At 38.3% G+C, this 15,732-nt stretch overlaps 8 protein-coding genes across 8 annotated transcripts; 5 read left to right on the forward strand and 3 right to left on the reverse strand.

Moving 5' to 3' along the window:
- Positions 1-43: 43 nt before the first annotated feature.
- On the forward strand, positions 44-1,580 carry C9374_001548 (uncharacterized protein; the record flags this gene model as incomplete). The annotated part of the gene is made up of 2 exons (XM_044690867.1): positions 44-709; positions 948-1,580. The coding sequence occupies 2 exons, from the start codon at positions 44-46 to the stop codon at positions 1,578-1,580; spliced, it is 1,299 nt and encodes a 432-aa protein (XP_044551208.1).
- Positions 1,581-1,820: 240 nt separating this feature from the next.
- Positions 1,821-3,464, forward strand: C9374_001549 (uncharacterized protein; the record flags this gene model as incomplete). Its single annotated transcript, XM_044690868.1, has 1 exon — positions 1,821-3,464. The coding sequence occupies one exon, from the start codon at positions 1,821-1,823 to the stop codon at positions 3,462-3,464; it is 1,644 nt and encodes a 547-aa protein (XP_044551209.1).
- Positions 3,465-3,577: 113 nt separating this feature from the next.
- On the reverse strand, positions 3,578-6,233 carry C9374_001550 (uncharacterized protein; the record flags this gene model as incomplete). Its single annotated transcript, XM_044690870.1, has 2 exons — positions 3,578-5,114; positions 5,188-6,233. The coding sequence occupies 2 exons, from the start codon at positions 6,231-6,233 to the stop codon at positions 3,578-3,580; spliced, it is 2,583 nt and encodes an 860-aa protein (XP_044551210.1).
- A 374-nt stretch (positions 6,234-6,607) lies between these two features.
- Positions 6,608-8,149, reverse strand: C9374_001551 (uncharacterized protein; the record flags this gene model as incomplete). Its single annotated transcript, XM_044690871.1, has 1 exon — positions 6,608-8,149. The coding sequence occupies one exon, from the start codon at positions 8,147-8,149 to the stop codon at positions 6,608-6,610; it is 1,542 nt and encodes a 513-aa protein (XP_044551211.1).
- A 194-nt stretch (positions 8,150-8,343) lies between these two features.
- Positions 8,344-9,378, reverse strand: C9374_001552 (uncharacterized protein; the record flags this gene model as incomplete). Its single annotated transcript, XM_044690872.1, has 2 exons — positions 8,344-8,963; positions 9,201-9,378. The coding sequence occupies 2 exons, from the start codon at positions 9,376-9,378 to the stop codon at positions 8,344-8,346; spliced, it is 798 nt and encodes a 265-aa protein (XP_044551212.1).
- Positions 9,379-9,518: 140 nt separating this feature from the next.
- On the forward strand, positions 9,519-11,966 carry C9374_001553 (uncharacterized protein; the record flags this gene model as incomplete). The annotated part of the gene is made up of 1 exon (XM_044690873.1): positions 9,519-11,966. The coding sequence occupies one exon, from the start codon at positions 9,519-9,521 to the stop codon at positions 11,964-11,966; it is 2,448 nt and encodes an 815-aa protein (XP_044551213.1).
- A 172-nt stretch (positions 11,967-12,138) lies between these two features.
- Positions 12,139-14,298, forward strand: C9374_001554 (uncharacterized protein; the record flags this gene model as incomplete). The annotated part of the gene is made up of 1 exon (XM_044690874.1): positions 12,139-14,298. One exon carries the CDS (start codon positions 12,139-12,141, stop codon positions 14,296-14,298), a length of 2,160 nt encoding a protein of 719 aa, XP_044551214.1.
- A 295-nt stretch (positions 14,299-14,593) lies between these two features.
- On the forward strand, positions 14,594-15,692 carry C9374_001555 (uncharacterized protein; the record flags this gene model as incomplete). The annotated part of the gene is made up of 2 exons (XM_044690875.1): positions 14,594-14,935; positions 15,126-15,692. 2 exons carry the CDS (start codon positions 14,594-14,596, stop codon positions 15,690-15,692), a joined length of 909 nt encoding a protein of 302 aa, XP_044551215.1.
- Positions 15,693-15,732: the final 40 nt, after the last annotated feature.

Consider the following 15,732-nt stretch of genomic DNA (forward strand, 5'->3'; position numbering starts at 1 on the left):
TGAACTTGGAAGAACTGCTCGTGTTGTTTACATTACAAAAAAAATGTGTCGAGGAAATTTGTTCGATAACGCATCCGACGACGACAATGAACAAGATCAGCACCAAGATCATGATCCAAACACCGATGCTGAAGGAGATCGCCATCCTATTTGTAAACTTCACTACAGACATGTTTTGAAATGTCCAATTTATTATCCCGTTTTTCAAAAAAGCAAATCTACAAGACGAAATTTCGATGATGCTGCTGAAGAACCTACAGATCTCGATGAAGATGGACAACCGAGAGCTGTATTTGCTCATACCACTCAATTCATTCCCGAACTGAGTTTGATTTATTCATGGGGTGGACGAAATAATCCATCGGTTGCTTTCCAACGTTATGACACCAAACAAAAGAAGTGGATCCGAAGTGAAGGAGGACCTTCTGATTCAAGTGGTACCATGCCACAGGAGTCTCTTTATTATCATTCTCTGACCTATGTCTCGAGTAATCACTCATTGTACATTATTGGAGGCATTAGCGATTCGTCATCCACAGAGAGCGCTGTAGACATGTATCAATATTCTCTTAAAAAGAAACAATGGAATACTTTTGCTTTTCCAACGAATGGTAAAGCACCAGAAACAGGATTGTATGGACATGTTTGTGTGTATAGAACTGTGGATGATTCGTTAGTAATTTTTGGAGGATTTACTCGTTCTTGGAAGGTATGGAATTATTTCGAGATTGCTTGAATTAATTTTCATTGGCACACGTGAACGATCATTATTGCAATTACATATTGAAAATTTAATTAATTACTTTTCATTTGCTTTCAACACATGATTGGCGTTGTGACCACCGTTTAAATTGATGGGCATGCAAATTGGTGAAAAAAATTTACTTGCTTATTGGAAATTGAACATTCTTCTGTGACAATAATTATTGCTGCCATTGATTCTGAAGAGTGACGACTTGTTCGTCTATAATTGTGCATCAGGCAAGTGGAAAAAGGTTAAACCAAATAATGCTTTTCATTCACGAGCCTTTTCCACGGCTGTCTACAATGAAACCAATGACACCATGATTGTCTATGCTGGAGAGATTAATTCTGATACACCTGAATTGACTTGTGAATTGGGAATATTTCATTTCAAAACGCTAACATGGGAGGTCGTTGAGTTCGAGCGTTGGACACTTGGTGTGAATCCAGAACCAATTTATGGCCATACATTATGCTTGTTAGACGATCGATTTTTACTTTCTCATGGCGGCTGTGCACAGAATGATCGAATTCCAAGAAACGATTGCTTTGTGTTCGATCTTGTGAGGCGTGAATGGTCCAGTTGTCCCGAGTTGGGAGAACAAGCAGGTTGTTTACTTTGTTCCACTCTCTCTCACGAACCAAAGAGTCACTCTCTTTATTTCTTTGGAGGAAATTCTGATCAGGGTTCAATTTCTGAGATTGTGTATGTGAGCTATCGATTTTCTGAGGGAGACTTTTTCTTTATGGAAAAATTACACACAGCTGTAAATTCGAATCAATTGAGTGATATCAACGTTTATGCTCTAGGAAACAGTATTTTGGATGAATATTAGAAGAGGAATTCATTGTTTATAAACAACATGATGTTCTCTCATGTCCAAATCAACAGCAGCACGAAAACAAAAAATAACTTTGATAAACGTTGGGCTCTCGTTGACCACCTCATCAGCAGCAGCACACGCGAAACCAACAACGGTGGTCTTGTATTGGTAGACTATTAATTATTTATTTCAAAAACAAAATTCCTTCAACAAGAAGATACACAACTTTCAACAACAATAATTCATTTGGAAATGATGGAATCTTCCAGTGCTTCTCCCTTTGAACAAGAACGGGATCAAATTGATGCAACATTGGGATCTTTCCGTTCCAAACGTTATCATTCTCTTCGGAAGGAATTACGAGCCGTTAAGAAATCAAAAGCCTCTACCAATCATCATCATCATTCTCACTCCCATCATGAGTTTAAAAGACAATCAACGGCAAATTCCACCTATTTAGAATGGAGAAGGTTTTTATTGGAACAAAAAGGACAAACCTTTGCATCGGCATTGTCCAATCCTTCCATGAAACTCACTCCACAAGATGTATTAATGGTATTTGATGCCAAGAAACAACAAGACCAAATGAAGCCTCCTCAATTCTTGTTTTTATCGGGAGGTTCTACCAACATTCCGAAATCATCATCAGCCTCTCATCGTAGAAGTCAGAGCAATCGTTTATCGGAACATGATAGTTGTGCCTCATACCAATTGGATTCTCAGTTGGATTCAAGTCAAATTATGAGTGGACATGAGGATTCTATTTCGGATGAGGTCGTGGAGGATTCTGAATCTCATTCTCCATCTGTTCCTAGAACTAAAATGTCTGAAGTTTATGAATTTGTTGGCATGCATCACATCTTTGAACTTGGAAATGGATATGATGGAATTGAAGTGACTGTCATCAAGTTTGCCAATGATAATAGAGATTTATTGGCTTTTGCAGCCAATGATGGCACGTTGGCAATTGCAAGTGCATGGAAAACACCAGAAATTATACATCGTCTGAAAGGTCACAAAGATGCCATTCTGGATTTTGATTGGTCACTGAGTAATGAATACATTTTAACAGTTTCCAAAGATGCAACCATTCGTATTTGGAATACATCGAATGGAAAGTGTATTAGAATCATTGACAAGCAGGGCGCTTGCCGAGCCGTAAAATTCTTTCCACTCAATCCAAACTTCTTTTGTGTTGGATTTGAAGGAGGAATTGTCGGATTGTACAATTTGAGTACAGGAAAACTTGTAGAAAAGTTGAAAATTAACAAATTATCTGTGGGGATGGGAAGTTTTGTGAATATTAACATGTCACTTGGATCGAACAATCATGTAACATGTCTCATGTTCTCCACACTGGGTAACAGAATTTTCATTGGAGACGTGATGGGATATTTGTGGATTTATGAATTTGATGCTTCTAAAATTGGATTTGGAAAACTCTTGCAAAAAACTAAGGCGTCCCTCAATGGAAAGAGTATCTCATCCATTGATTATCAAATGTGGACAGGAAATTCTTCAAAAGCTAGTCCTAGAATTTTAGTGAGTGCCATGGACAGTTATGTACATTTGTATCAGTATAGCCAGACGGCTGGTCAATTTATTGAATCCATCCGATTTCCAGTCTCCCAGAAAAACCACCCTGTTAGGAGTCATTTCTGTCCACTTGTTCCCTATATGGCCAGCTCGTGCTTTGTTACAGGAAGCGAATCGACAGAAATTTTGTTTTACAGTACCAAGTTTGGCTCCTCTCATGCGATCAATCGTTTAATGGGTCACTCTTCACCAGTGCTGGACGTGTCGTGGTCATATGACGAGACGTTATTGGCAAGCTGTGACAGCTCTGGAGTTGTTATTTTGTGGAAACGAAGGCCACTCGAAGATAAGGATGCTTAGATAAATCAGTAATTTTCTTGAGTTTTCACAATCATGAAGTTTTATGTCTCACTATCATGAAATAATACGATTATAATGTTATAATAATTCTTAAGATAAATGATCTCATCCTATTACACCTCCTCAAAGCCTATTAATTGTCGTTCTACAAGAGCCTTATACTTGCCATTTTCATGTACAATTAATTGTTCGTGTGAGCCCTCTTCCACGACACTTCCATTCTCAATCACACAAACCACATCAGCATTCTTGACCGTCGATAATCGATGAGCAATAATCAACACCGTTCGACCTTCCATGAGACGATTCAGAGCTTCTTGTAATTCATGGTCAGTATTTGCGTCAAGTGACGACGAATGTTCATCCACAATGAGAATTTTTGGATCCTTTAACATGGCTCTCGCAATGGCAATTCGTTGTTTTTGACTGCTCGTTAAGGTCGTGGCACCTACAAGAGTATCATATCCATCTTCCAGTGCCGAAACAAATTCATTCACATTGGCCTTCTTTGCAACATCCATTAGTTGTTTTTCTGTGGGTACTGCATTCTCTGCATCCTTCCATCCATAACAAATATTGTCACGAATACTTTGAGTGGGAAAGAGAGTAGGCTCTTGACTCACGACACCAATATTTCGACGCAACCACATTGGATCAATTTGCGTGAGAGGAACACCATCGAGTGTAATTTGTCCTTCTGTGGGATCGTAGAAACGTTGCAACAATGATGCAATCGTTGTCTTGCCGTGACCTGATTTTCCAACAAGTGCCATTACAGTCGAAGGAGACAATTCGAGATTTAAATGATTGAGAACTTGAATTTCTTTTCGTGATGGATATGCAAAGCCAACATCATGGAAAACAAGGTGACCGTTGAGTGTTGGTAATTCTCGAGTGTCATTCTCCTTTTGAGATGGATTTCTTCTCTCAATTTCAGGAATTCGTTGTAATAATTCGTGAATGCGCACCGTAGCTCCTAATGCCTTGACAAGATCGATCAATAATCCGCTCAAAACACCAAAGCTAGCTGCCACTAAAATTGTGTAAACAATAAATGCAAGGAGAGATCCAATAGAAAGTTCTTCGTCCAATACGAGTGAACCTCCATACCACAAGACAAGTATAATGGCAGCATTACCACAAAATGTCATACCGCCAGTGAATACACCATTGATAATGGATAATTTTCTTGCAATGGTTAATGTGAGATCAATGGCTGTTCCATACAAATTTGCATGTTTTTCTTCCATGGTGAAACTGCGGACAGTTCGTAAATTGGAAAGTGTCTCCTCTGCAACATCAGTCGAATTGGCCAATGCATCTTGCATTTGTTTTGAAACATTCTTATTGTATTTAGAATAAATTAGAGCCACAACTACAAGGGCAGGAATGACTGCAAGCATGACTAGTGTTAATTTCCACGAAATGATGAATAAGAATATGACTCCTCCAATCATTTGAATGGAATAACGTAGGAACATGGAAAAGTTGACAGTGATGGCATTTTCCAAAGTTTTAGTATCCGAACTTAATCTATTAATTAATTCTCCAGTTTTTGTCACATCAAAAAATCCAAGCTCTTGTACGATTATTGAAGTGAATAAATTTTTTCTGAGACGAGCCACAGCACGTTCTCCAGCAAACGTAAAGCTGTGAGTAAAATTTTCCAAAATGAATGGAAGACAAGATTAATTCGCGTCATGTTTGCATACAATCAACGTACCAAAAGTTTCGAATTGCAGTAGTTGCTCCAATAGCTGCCACAATTCCAAACAGAACGAGTGCCATTTCATTCAAGAATGTCTTGCCTTGTGCTTGCGATGGAATTTGGTCAATGATCTTTCCTGCATAAATCGGTAAAGCAAGCCCGAGCCCAGTACTAATCAATAGAAAGAGTGTACCAGCAGTGGCAAGCCAAAATTCATGAAAAGACATTTTCACAAGCCACATCAACTGTGAGATATTGATTCTTGGAAATTGAGAGACAATCTTCAGTAATACATTTTTAGAGTTGCTCGTTTCCTCTTCCATCGCTTGAGGTTTCAAGTAGTCGGCATATGGATCGTCGATATGGCTATCGGAGTATAGGAGCGATTCTTCATATTCGTTTCTTCGAAATATTGGTAGATGGGGAGATGATTTCTTTTCACTTTGTTTCGAAGAGGGTATTTTGGTTGTTCCTGTAATTTCAATTTCCACGTCGTCATCCAGTCCTACATTTTGCATATCGTCGTGTTCATTGTTGAGAGAAATCTTAATGTCACTTTTTCTCTTCATATCATCGTCATCATCTTCATCATCTGACCCTCTCGGAGATGATAAATGTGGAGGCAATAAATGATCATTCGATGATGTTGCCACTGCTGGAGAAGCATCATGATGTTTTGAAACAAGGATTTGCTTTCGTTGTTGAGGTGGTGTCTCTAAATCTTGTGCTTCTTCTTCCTTGTTAATATTTTCAAATCGGACTCTCAATTTAGAACGATCGTCTTTAAAAGCAGGAGTTTTTTCAAGCTCTGAATGTGGTTCATCATATTCATCGTCATTGGTATGTTTGAGTTTTGATGTGATACTCGTTGTAGTTCCACCTGCAGCACTACTACTTGTATTCATGACGGGAGATGATTGTTCTTCATCATTTTCTTTCGGATGAGTTTTCTCTAAACCCGATGATGAGGATGAGGACAGAATCACATCATCCAATTCCTCTACCAAGTCTTCCTCTTCTTCCAATAGTTGAGAACCCTTGTGTTTTTTAAATAAAGGCATTTTTTTGGATCTGATGAAGAACGTTGATGGAATTGGAAATGGGATGGTGTTGCAACGGTTTTTGACCATTCTCGGAAAGTTTTCTTGACACGGATAAGACATTGAGTGTGCTCACAGGAGAGTGGTTTAACAACCCACTAGGTGTCTACTGTTCAATCCTTACTGTTACCAATACTTTCCTTAACCCTTTCTGAGGTTACCAAATCGTCTTATCAAAATGAACGTAAAGTCAGATTCAGGTTTAAATTCATGAGTTGGCTATTGCTCGTATCACACTGCCTTCCCTTTATTGAACTTGCTAGTGTTTCGCATGTTTCAAATAGTCTGAATGCTTACAATGACGACCGCATCGTTATTTTCTCAACACGAAATTGTTAATTCTCGTCATCGTCGTCGCTTGATGCATCATCGCAAGACCATTCATATGGATCGTCTACTTGGGTAATTTCTTTACGTTTGGAAAGCATGTACCATCCGTATAAAGACCTATCCATCATTGGTTTGTCTCCTTTAAGGTTCTTGTAATAGGCCAAATCTTCTCTACACTTGTTCAATTCCATTGTTTTTTCTTCGATAAACTCGAGTAGTTTCGTCATTGCTTGTTTCATTCTCTCTTTGTTATCTATATCTGAGGTTTCTTCAATGTCTTTCACCTTTTTTTCGACAGCTTGCTTAATTTCTTTGTAACGAGTTGAAACCAAAGAAATAAATAACACAAAGAAGCGCTCATTGAAATTGTTCATGCATGTTGGTGATGGGTTGGATGGATGTAGGATGAGCTCAATAAAATTGGTTATGGCATAATCATAAGCTTCTACATTGAATATTAGATGACTCTCTAAAATTCGACATCCCTTAGTGAAAGAAAGATTGTCCATAACATTCCTCGTTAGAATATCATGAAAGTTATGGATGCAATTGCAAAGAAGAATAAGTCGCTCATTGAAATCCAATTCAAATCCCTGTTCTAAAGCGGTGCGATCAATTTTTGACAATTTGTAACCTCTAGTAAAGTATGATTTTGCCGAGTTGTCATTGTATACCGAATGCAATGCCTTGTAAATACATTGTTGCTCTCCCTTTTCAAATCTCATCAAATCTTCTTCAAACGGTTGTTTCAAAACACATTTAAGTTCCTCAGCAAATTTCTTCAATCCAATGTTGTTGCAAGAGGTGGTAATTCTTCTACCAACAAATTCTAGAAACTCCAAGTAACCCTCTGCATGATGCAAATCTGAATACATTTCAAACAACTTATTACCAACAGCACCGATCATTCGTTCGTTCTCAAGTAGTGGAGTTACTAACAGGGTGTTTGAAATTATAATAAAGGCGTCTCTTAGAAAAGGAAAATTTTTTCGTTTCCATCCTACTTCATACAAAACTAAGGCAATGTAAAGAAAATCGTTTGGGCACAATGTGGGTGACGAGTCGTTCAAAATGCTGTTGCATGAATGGATTAATGATTCGTAGTCTAACGTTGTACAACAACATAAAGAAATAATGAAATAGCCTGTTTTTACAACCTCAACAGGGTTGTTTCTTGTTGATGAAATCTCTTTCAGTTGTTCAATGTCTCTCAGAAGCGTATCTTTCGATGCTAGAGTCAATACATGAAGAAGTGAAAGAGCAATAGCTTTTTGATTCTCGTCTTGATGATTGAGAGGGAAGGAGAGATTATGGATTACCTTGTTCCGTAATTGCTTCAAATCATCACGATTCATGGTGAAAACATGTAGTTCCATGTACTTTTGTTGAAACGCAATAGCTAATCCCAAAGAAACGCTAAACGGAAGCTCCTTCAAGTAGGTGTTTCGTACAGCTTCTTCAAATTCTTGCACATCTAACTTGGATCGGACAAGTATATCGTGAATCTTTGAGCATCTTTGCGTATCTGAGGTATTAAGGTCGAACATTTTTTCATTCTTGCAATGTTCAATCTTCTGTTATGCAATAAGGCAGAATTTATGTAACAATAAACATTTAAGAATCTTCTCCTCACCACGAAGACAAACGCAAAATAATTGAATAAATATCAAATGAATGTATTGCAAGAATTTCCATCACCACTCAGGAAGGGCCTGAGACATGTGTCACATGCTCAGCTGCATTATTGTTGTTTCTTCTTTTGCTCAATTCGTTGATCCACATCTTCCAAATCAAACACGGAGAAAATTTCAACTTGAGAAAATATTGGATCTGCCAACTTTTGTTTTTCAGGAGGTAAATCTTTACGATCCTGACTTCGATCGACCAAATAGAGAGCTGCCTTAATTTCAATATTGTAATCATTCTTTAACATGTTGATACCTTCTAACAGCGATGTTCCTGTGGAGAGAGCATCATCCACCCAAACTCCATAAATCACAGGTGAATCGGGAGTTCTTGATGTGAATTTTTGTTCTCCTTCTAATTGTTGACAAGTTCCTGTGGATTTTCTACTTTTTCTAACATATAAAAAGTCATAGGCCTCATAAACAGTTTTTGAACCTTGCTTCTCATGCAAAGTCGATGCAACGGCAGCAAATTGACTCACCAGCATGCCACCAGCGAGTTCCATTCCAACCAAAACCAGTGGTTGTTTGGAAAGGTCTTTTTGAGAATCTGGTAAATTTTCAGGCTTAAAACATGGTAATGTTTGTTGGAGATGAATGAGATAGTGACCTAAAATTTCCACAATCTTTGGAGCTACTTTCTTATCCATGAAATTTGTACTTGCATTTAAATAGTCTATCATCATGATGAATTTCCAGACAAGGGAAATGGTTCATATATGATATGATGGGTCATCATCAGGTCCAATTCATTCAGTGAATAATATATTGATCCGATCATAACGGTTCATCCAATGATACATATCATAATAATATTAATATTTCATATTGAAAATTCAGATCCGATCGGATCGGAAGAACACCATGACGATGATCACACGTCCATAACTAACCGAAAACAATTCATACTTACAAGGCAAATCAATCCCACTAGTAGCTTTAAAAGGACCCATCTTTACATTTCTTACAACACCTTCTAACACTTCATCGTAGAGTGATTGGGTTACTTCTACATTGGTGGTTACTTGACTCAACGTAAGCTTTTTTGATTTTCTTGCTTGCTCTAGTAATTGTTGATCTTGTGAAGACATTTTTCTGTGTTGATTATTAAAAATCAATTTATCCGATGCATTCCGTGCTTGGATTTTTCGAGAGGGAATGTCCCAAAACCCATTTTACTTGGTCATCATGATGATCCAAATGAAATTCGTGAAGAATTAATTTAAAAAAAATGAAACTATTTGCAATCGGAGAAGGATGTCATGTCCTCACATTTAAAAACACAACCATCATGTTGGATTGTGCTTTGGATTGGGGATCATCGAGTGCGATTTGGGATTTTCTAGAGAGAAATATTTTACCAGGAATGACAAGTGGAGGAAATCCTTCGGATCAAACATTGGGAGAATTTTCAACCATCACTCCTACAAAAACAATGCTCAATCTGTTGAATCGAACACATCGTATTTCTCCATTTACAACCAATAGTAGTAATTTGAAACAAAATTACGGTCCGACTGCAAATGCGTCGATCATATTCAAAACACCTAATTTTCACAAAATTGACTGCAAACAAATTGATCTAATTCTCATTACAAATCCTCATAATTTACTTGCATTACCTTTTCTTTATCAACATTTAAAACAACAGGCAGCTTTTAGAAAAGACCCAAACCCAGTAAAGATGCCTCCAATTTATGCCACAGAACCAACAGTGCAGTTAGGAAAGAAAATGATGCAAGAATTGGTTGCCTATGTGAGACAGAGCGAGCATTTAGAATTGTCTAGTATTGATCAAATTGTCAAAATCACTACCAAGCAACAAGAGTCCGATTCTGGTTTGGTTCCACTCTTGAGTGAAAAGTACATTTATTCTGATGAGGATATCTTGAAGGTTGTTGAGAGCATGAAGAGTGTGAGTTATCAAGAACGTATTGCAGTATTTGGAGGAGTTTTTCAAATCGCAGCTCTTAGCAGTGGCTACAGTTTGGGGTACTGCAATTGGGTCATTCAAACAGAGTATGAGAAAATATTTTACATGAGTCATAGTAGTCGTTCGGGTGCTCAAGTTCGTCACCCATCCGAATTAGATTTGTCCTTAGTGTCTCCACAATTTACTTCAACGACAGGATCCTCAAACGGAAGTGTATCCTCAGTCGTGCAGACCACATCAGGCAGTGGATCCATGATGAATCTCGTAATGATTGTTTCCAATGTGTGTCCAAAAAGCGAGAAGAATTTGTACTACTTTGAACAATCCTATCAACAGCTTGCAGCAACTATAGGTGGAGGTACTCCCACGACCAGTAAGAGTCAATACGCGATCGATACTGAAAATATCAAAATTGTGAAACCAATCTGTCACTACTTCCCTGAGGCTACCCTCAACGACTTTTGCAGAATTATTGGAAAAACAATAGAATCTGGAGGAGATGTTTTGATTCCATGTCACACGACGGGTCTCGTCTATGATTTGATTGACTTTTTGTCAACCTATTTCAACTCTGTACATTTAGGAAATACTCTAATCTATCTCGTTTCTCCAGTAGCAGATCATTCGATACAATACGCCAATATTAGTGCAGAGTGGTTGTGTGATTCCAAGATGGACAAGACCATTTCTGCAGAATCTCCCTTCTTGCACACGAATTTACTTCAAAACAAATCACTCATGATCTTTGACAGTGTCAATGCGAAATTCATGCAAGTCTATCAACAAAACAGAAGTTCTCATCCATGTGTCATATTTGCAGGCCATCCATCGCTACGAATGGGAGACATTTTGCAACTCATTCCCATCTTTCAACGAAATACCAACAATGCACTCATGTACATTGAACCAGAGTATTCCTTCTTTGACGCCATAAGACCATTCATCCCTAAATCCCCAAATCAGCCATCCATGAAATTTATTCATTGCCCTATTGATTTAAGATTGAAGAATAATGACTTGGTTCATATTGTGAAACAACTTGTTCCACAACATCTCATCTTGACCAACGTAGCAATAGATATTGAACCACAGCAAATCCAAAAGAACGTCTCTCCCAACACTGAACTTATCGGAGCTCTAAATGGTTATCAAACATTGAGCACATTACTGAACTGTTTGGATATACGAATAATTTCCAAATTTGTGACCGAGAAGATCCATATCATCTCCACACCAGGAAGCTCTGCAAAATTTGATATTGATGGAGATGACATTCTCTCCATTAAGAAACATCACATGAAACGAAAGTATGAGTTGGCTACCATTTCCTCAGAATTAGCCAAAACCATCTTTCCAAAATCTGTGAAAGGCGTGTACGTTTCTCGTGTTTCTGCCAGTCTTACCTCAAAGAATGGTAAACACTTGTTAGATGTGCCACCTACAGAAGACCTTTCAGATTCAACCACAGAAGAATCCAGCAAAAAGAAACGAAAACAAGAAAATACAGACCTCATGGTATTTGGAGATGTGAGCGTGGAGAAAATTGTGAAACACTTACAAATGGAAGGTTTTGACAAAATTTCAGTCCACTCTGACCCATCAGAATATGGAACTTACACGATTGAGATTCCTCAACTGGACTCTAAGATTATTTTCAACGCTGAAGATACTACCATTGAAACACCAGATGAAACTTCTCGACATTATCTCAAAGAACTTCTCATGCAAAATTTATACATGTTGTAATATGAAGTTCGAGGTCGTTTGGAATTTGTAAGAACACATGCATGAAAATACTGTCCTGACTAGATGTAAATAAACCCCTTAGTAAGTGATGACCAATTTGTCGAAATGCATTTAGTGTCGACTAATCGGTGGGACACCCAACAACATTAGATTTTTTGCAAACCCGAAAAAAATGTCCTTTACAGCCTACTTCAGTTACCAAGCGAATTTAAAACCTGCTTGGAAAACATTCTACATTTCGTATCCGGAGCTGAAGAACGCGCTGCATCATATTCGGGATGAAATGACATTGATGAAGGAAGAGCAAAAGAAGAATAGGAGGCTGAGGAAAATGCGTGGAAGTGGAATTTTAGAACAACATCATCATCATTCGTCGAGCACTCTCGGCGGTTCCGCAACGGGAACGGAAGGAGCAGCTGCCGATGATCACGGAATTGAAGAAGCGGATGAAACTCGAGGATTGTTGAGTCATCAAAATGACCATACACTTCCCAATACCCAAAACCTTGGGAATAATGCTCCGGAACAACAACAACACGATGACTCTCAACCAGTGATTATGGATGATTACTTTTTCAGACTAGAAATTGGAGAAAGTTTAAACATGGATATTGAAAACTTCAAAGCCATGTTTAAGAAGGATATTGAAACAGTTTTTAGCAAATATAATTCAGAGCTCAAGCTCATTAATGAGAAAATTTTGAGAACACAGAAAGAGCTAGCAGAGGCCAGGATGAGGCCATTCTTTAACAGCGAGTCAGGTCCAAAACTCAAGGAAAAGTTTGTTGCCATCTACAGAGAATTGGAGTTTTTATACAGTTTTTTGCATGTAAATAGAATTGCGAGTAATAATTTATTAATGAAATTCGAATTTTGCGGAGAGCATTCACAAGAATTGTACCAATGGTACAATGACCAACCAAATGCAGATTTCAACACCAACGAGTTGAAGCATACGATGGAAAGCGTGGAACAAATTTTTGCAAAATATTTCACATCATCAGATCAAACCAAGGCCCTTTCATTTCTCAGAGAACCATCGACCAATCACACGCACGGAGACACTTTTAAATTGGCTCTCTTCATTGGAATGGTTATTCCCATGTTTATCATTTTGGTTGCCATGTGGTTTTTCAAGGATCCTAACTATGACCAAATTCCTGGATTTTTCGATGTTTTACCCATTTTCCGTTCGATTGGTCTCTACATATTATATGGATGGCTTTATGGAATTAATTTATTTGTGTGGGAAAGATATAAGGTGAATTTTGCTTACTTGTTCGAGTTTGATCCTGTGAATCATTTGAAATCGATCAAGATTTGGAAAACTGCTAGTGTTTTGACAGTCTTTTGGTTTGTGTTCTTCTTCCTCTACTTGTCCACAGTGAAGGGCTATTTAACCATTCTAGATGCAAAATGGTATCCTCTCATCATGGGTTTAATGATGATATTTATTGCAGTGTTGCCAATGCATTTTGTTCACCTTAGTGCTCGATATACTCTCCTGAAAGTATTAGGAAAGTTATTAATTACACCATTTGGTCACATTCGATTCAGAGAGTTCTTTGTGGCTGACGTGTTAACCAGCATGGTCATTCCAATTACTGACACAGCTTACATGTTGTGTTATTATTTTTCAAATTCTTGGAATGGAGGTGAAAACAAGTGTCACGATTTCAACAAATTCCTTGCTCCATGTCTGACCTTCCTTCCTTTCCTTTGGAGAATGTTACAATGCTGTAGAAGATTTTATGACGACCACACACAAAGAAGTCAATTATTGAATGCTCTCAAATATGTTGCTGCACTGGTGGTCATTCTTTTCAACACATTACATGCCAATTTGGAAGAAAACGACTCGTGGGGTCCATTCCGATACATTTGGATCTTGGTGATACCTGTCAGTACATTCTACGCTTTCAGTTGGGACATTCTCATGGATTGGGGATTATTCCGAGTGAAGAAAGTAAAACCAGAAGAACGAGCCCGCACCCAGTTAGAAGCCCTTAAAAAGTTTTTCACAGAACAAACGATTTGTGGCTATCGATTTGCAATGCGAGGAAGAAGACTCTATGGAAGATCCAAAGTGGTCTATCGTATTGCCATTATTTTCAATTTATTTGCAAGATTTGCATGGGCTGGAACCATTTCTACCTTCTTCAAGAACAATAAGGAGTCATTGGCCATCTTGTTCGGAAGTATTGAACTCATGAGAAGATGTAGTTGGAGTATCTTTCGTTTGGAATGGGCTGCCATTGCCAACGATGAAGGATGGCGTAAACATAACTTTGTTCCTGGCATACCCATTTACAACATGTATAAACAACAGTAACAATGAATGCAACAAGAAGAGAATCTCTGCAACTATGAATTTTGATCAACAACAATTCAACGACCACATCCACCAATCATGTTAAGGCAAACGAGGAGAGAACGTTCGCTCGCATCAACCCTTGCCTTAAGAGGCCACCACGGCAAATTAATTCATGACCCATCTGTCAGTAACACACGTTGCCAAGAGCCAAACACCATTGAACGTCACAAATCATTTGAACGATTCATACTCGCCCTAAAAAATTCACACTCGACCTTTGCCTCTCAACCACCAAAAAGTCAAACCACAAGACATGGTGTGTCACACTCCCAACCTCGCTCCTTCTTTGCATAGAATGACTCGACATCATCATGTCCTGTTGTACCTTGTATTCATTCTATGTTGTTGTTGTTTCTCGACACTCTCATCATTCACACTCGCTCAAAATTTCACAAATTGCTATCAAGCCAATTCCAATGCTGTGAAATTTAAAATCGAATGGACCATTGATGAACCAAAGAATCAATTCAGAGCCCTCGTAACGATTCCTAATGGAAAGGGATGGGGAGCTTTTGGACTGAAACAATTTACAGGTACTTCAGGAATGAAAGGAGCGAGTATTACGATGGGTTATAGTTCGAACAAGATCAATGAGGTGAGTATAATAGCATTCATTGCTGACAAGTTTTGAAGAAGTTTATTGTTGTTGATGATCAAATTGAAATCTTGTGGCTGTTGTGAACGCAAAATGATGACATTTGACGGGCCCTGTGGATTGGCTATTTCATATTGCATGTCCGCTCGTTCATTCTTGCTCAAAATTTTTCACCATCCCACTCCTTCAGTACATTGCCTCAACCAATGGACTACCAGCCATTCGATCGAAAAACTTTTTCATTACTGCTGCCTCCAATGTCACTGTCGCCGGTGTGAACTACTTGTATGTGATCCGAAATTTAACACGACCAATAGGAGCACCCAGCGATTATTTCGCCTTCTCGAAAAATATTACCATCGATTTATTATTTGCTGGAAATCCGAATCAAGTGCCAACGAGTCCAACAAGTTTCCTTTCTCATGGCACTGGTAATTATTTGTACTTGTCGAATTTTGCATTTTACACGTCACGACCTTACAATGCAAATTGCACAAAAACTCCAAGCAATTTAATACCAGTTCCTACTCCTCCAGCACCTCCAGCTCCTTCTCCGAGTGTCAAGCCAAAACCATCGTTATCGAATGTGCAACCAAAACCTTCGAGTGTGAAACCTGGAAATTCGACAGTGGTTAGAAATGTCACAGCAAGTAGTGAAGCATGGAATGAAAAGAGTGGAAATTTATGGACCTTAATGATGGCACTTGTGTGTGGATTGTTTGTTTTTGGCATGATTGGAATGACTCCAATGCCTTGATGGTTTTCTTTTGTTGTATTCTATTATTTTGACTCGAGAA

This window comes from Naegleria lovaniensis (genome assembly GCF_003324165.1).
Source record: "Naegleria lovaniensis strain ATCC 30569 chromosome Unknown tig014, whole genome shotgun sequence".
Taxonomy (NCBI): domain Eukaryota; phylum Heterolobosea; class Eutetramitea; order Acrasida; family Naegleriidae; genus Naegleria; species Naegleria lovaniensis.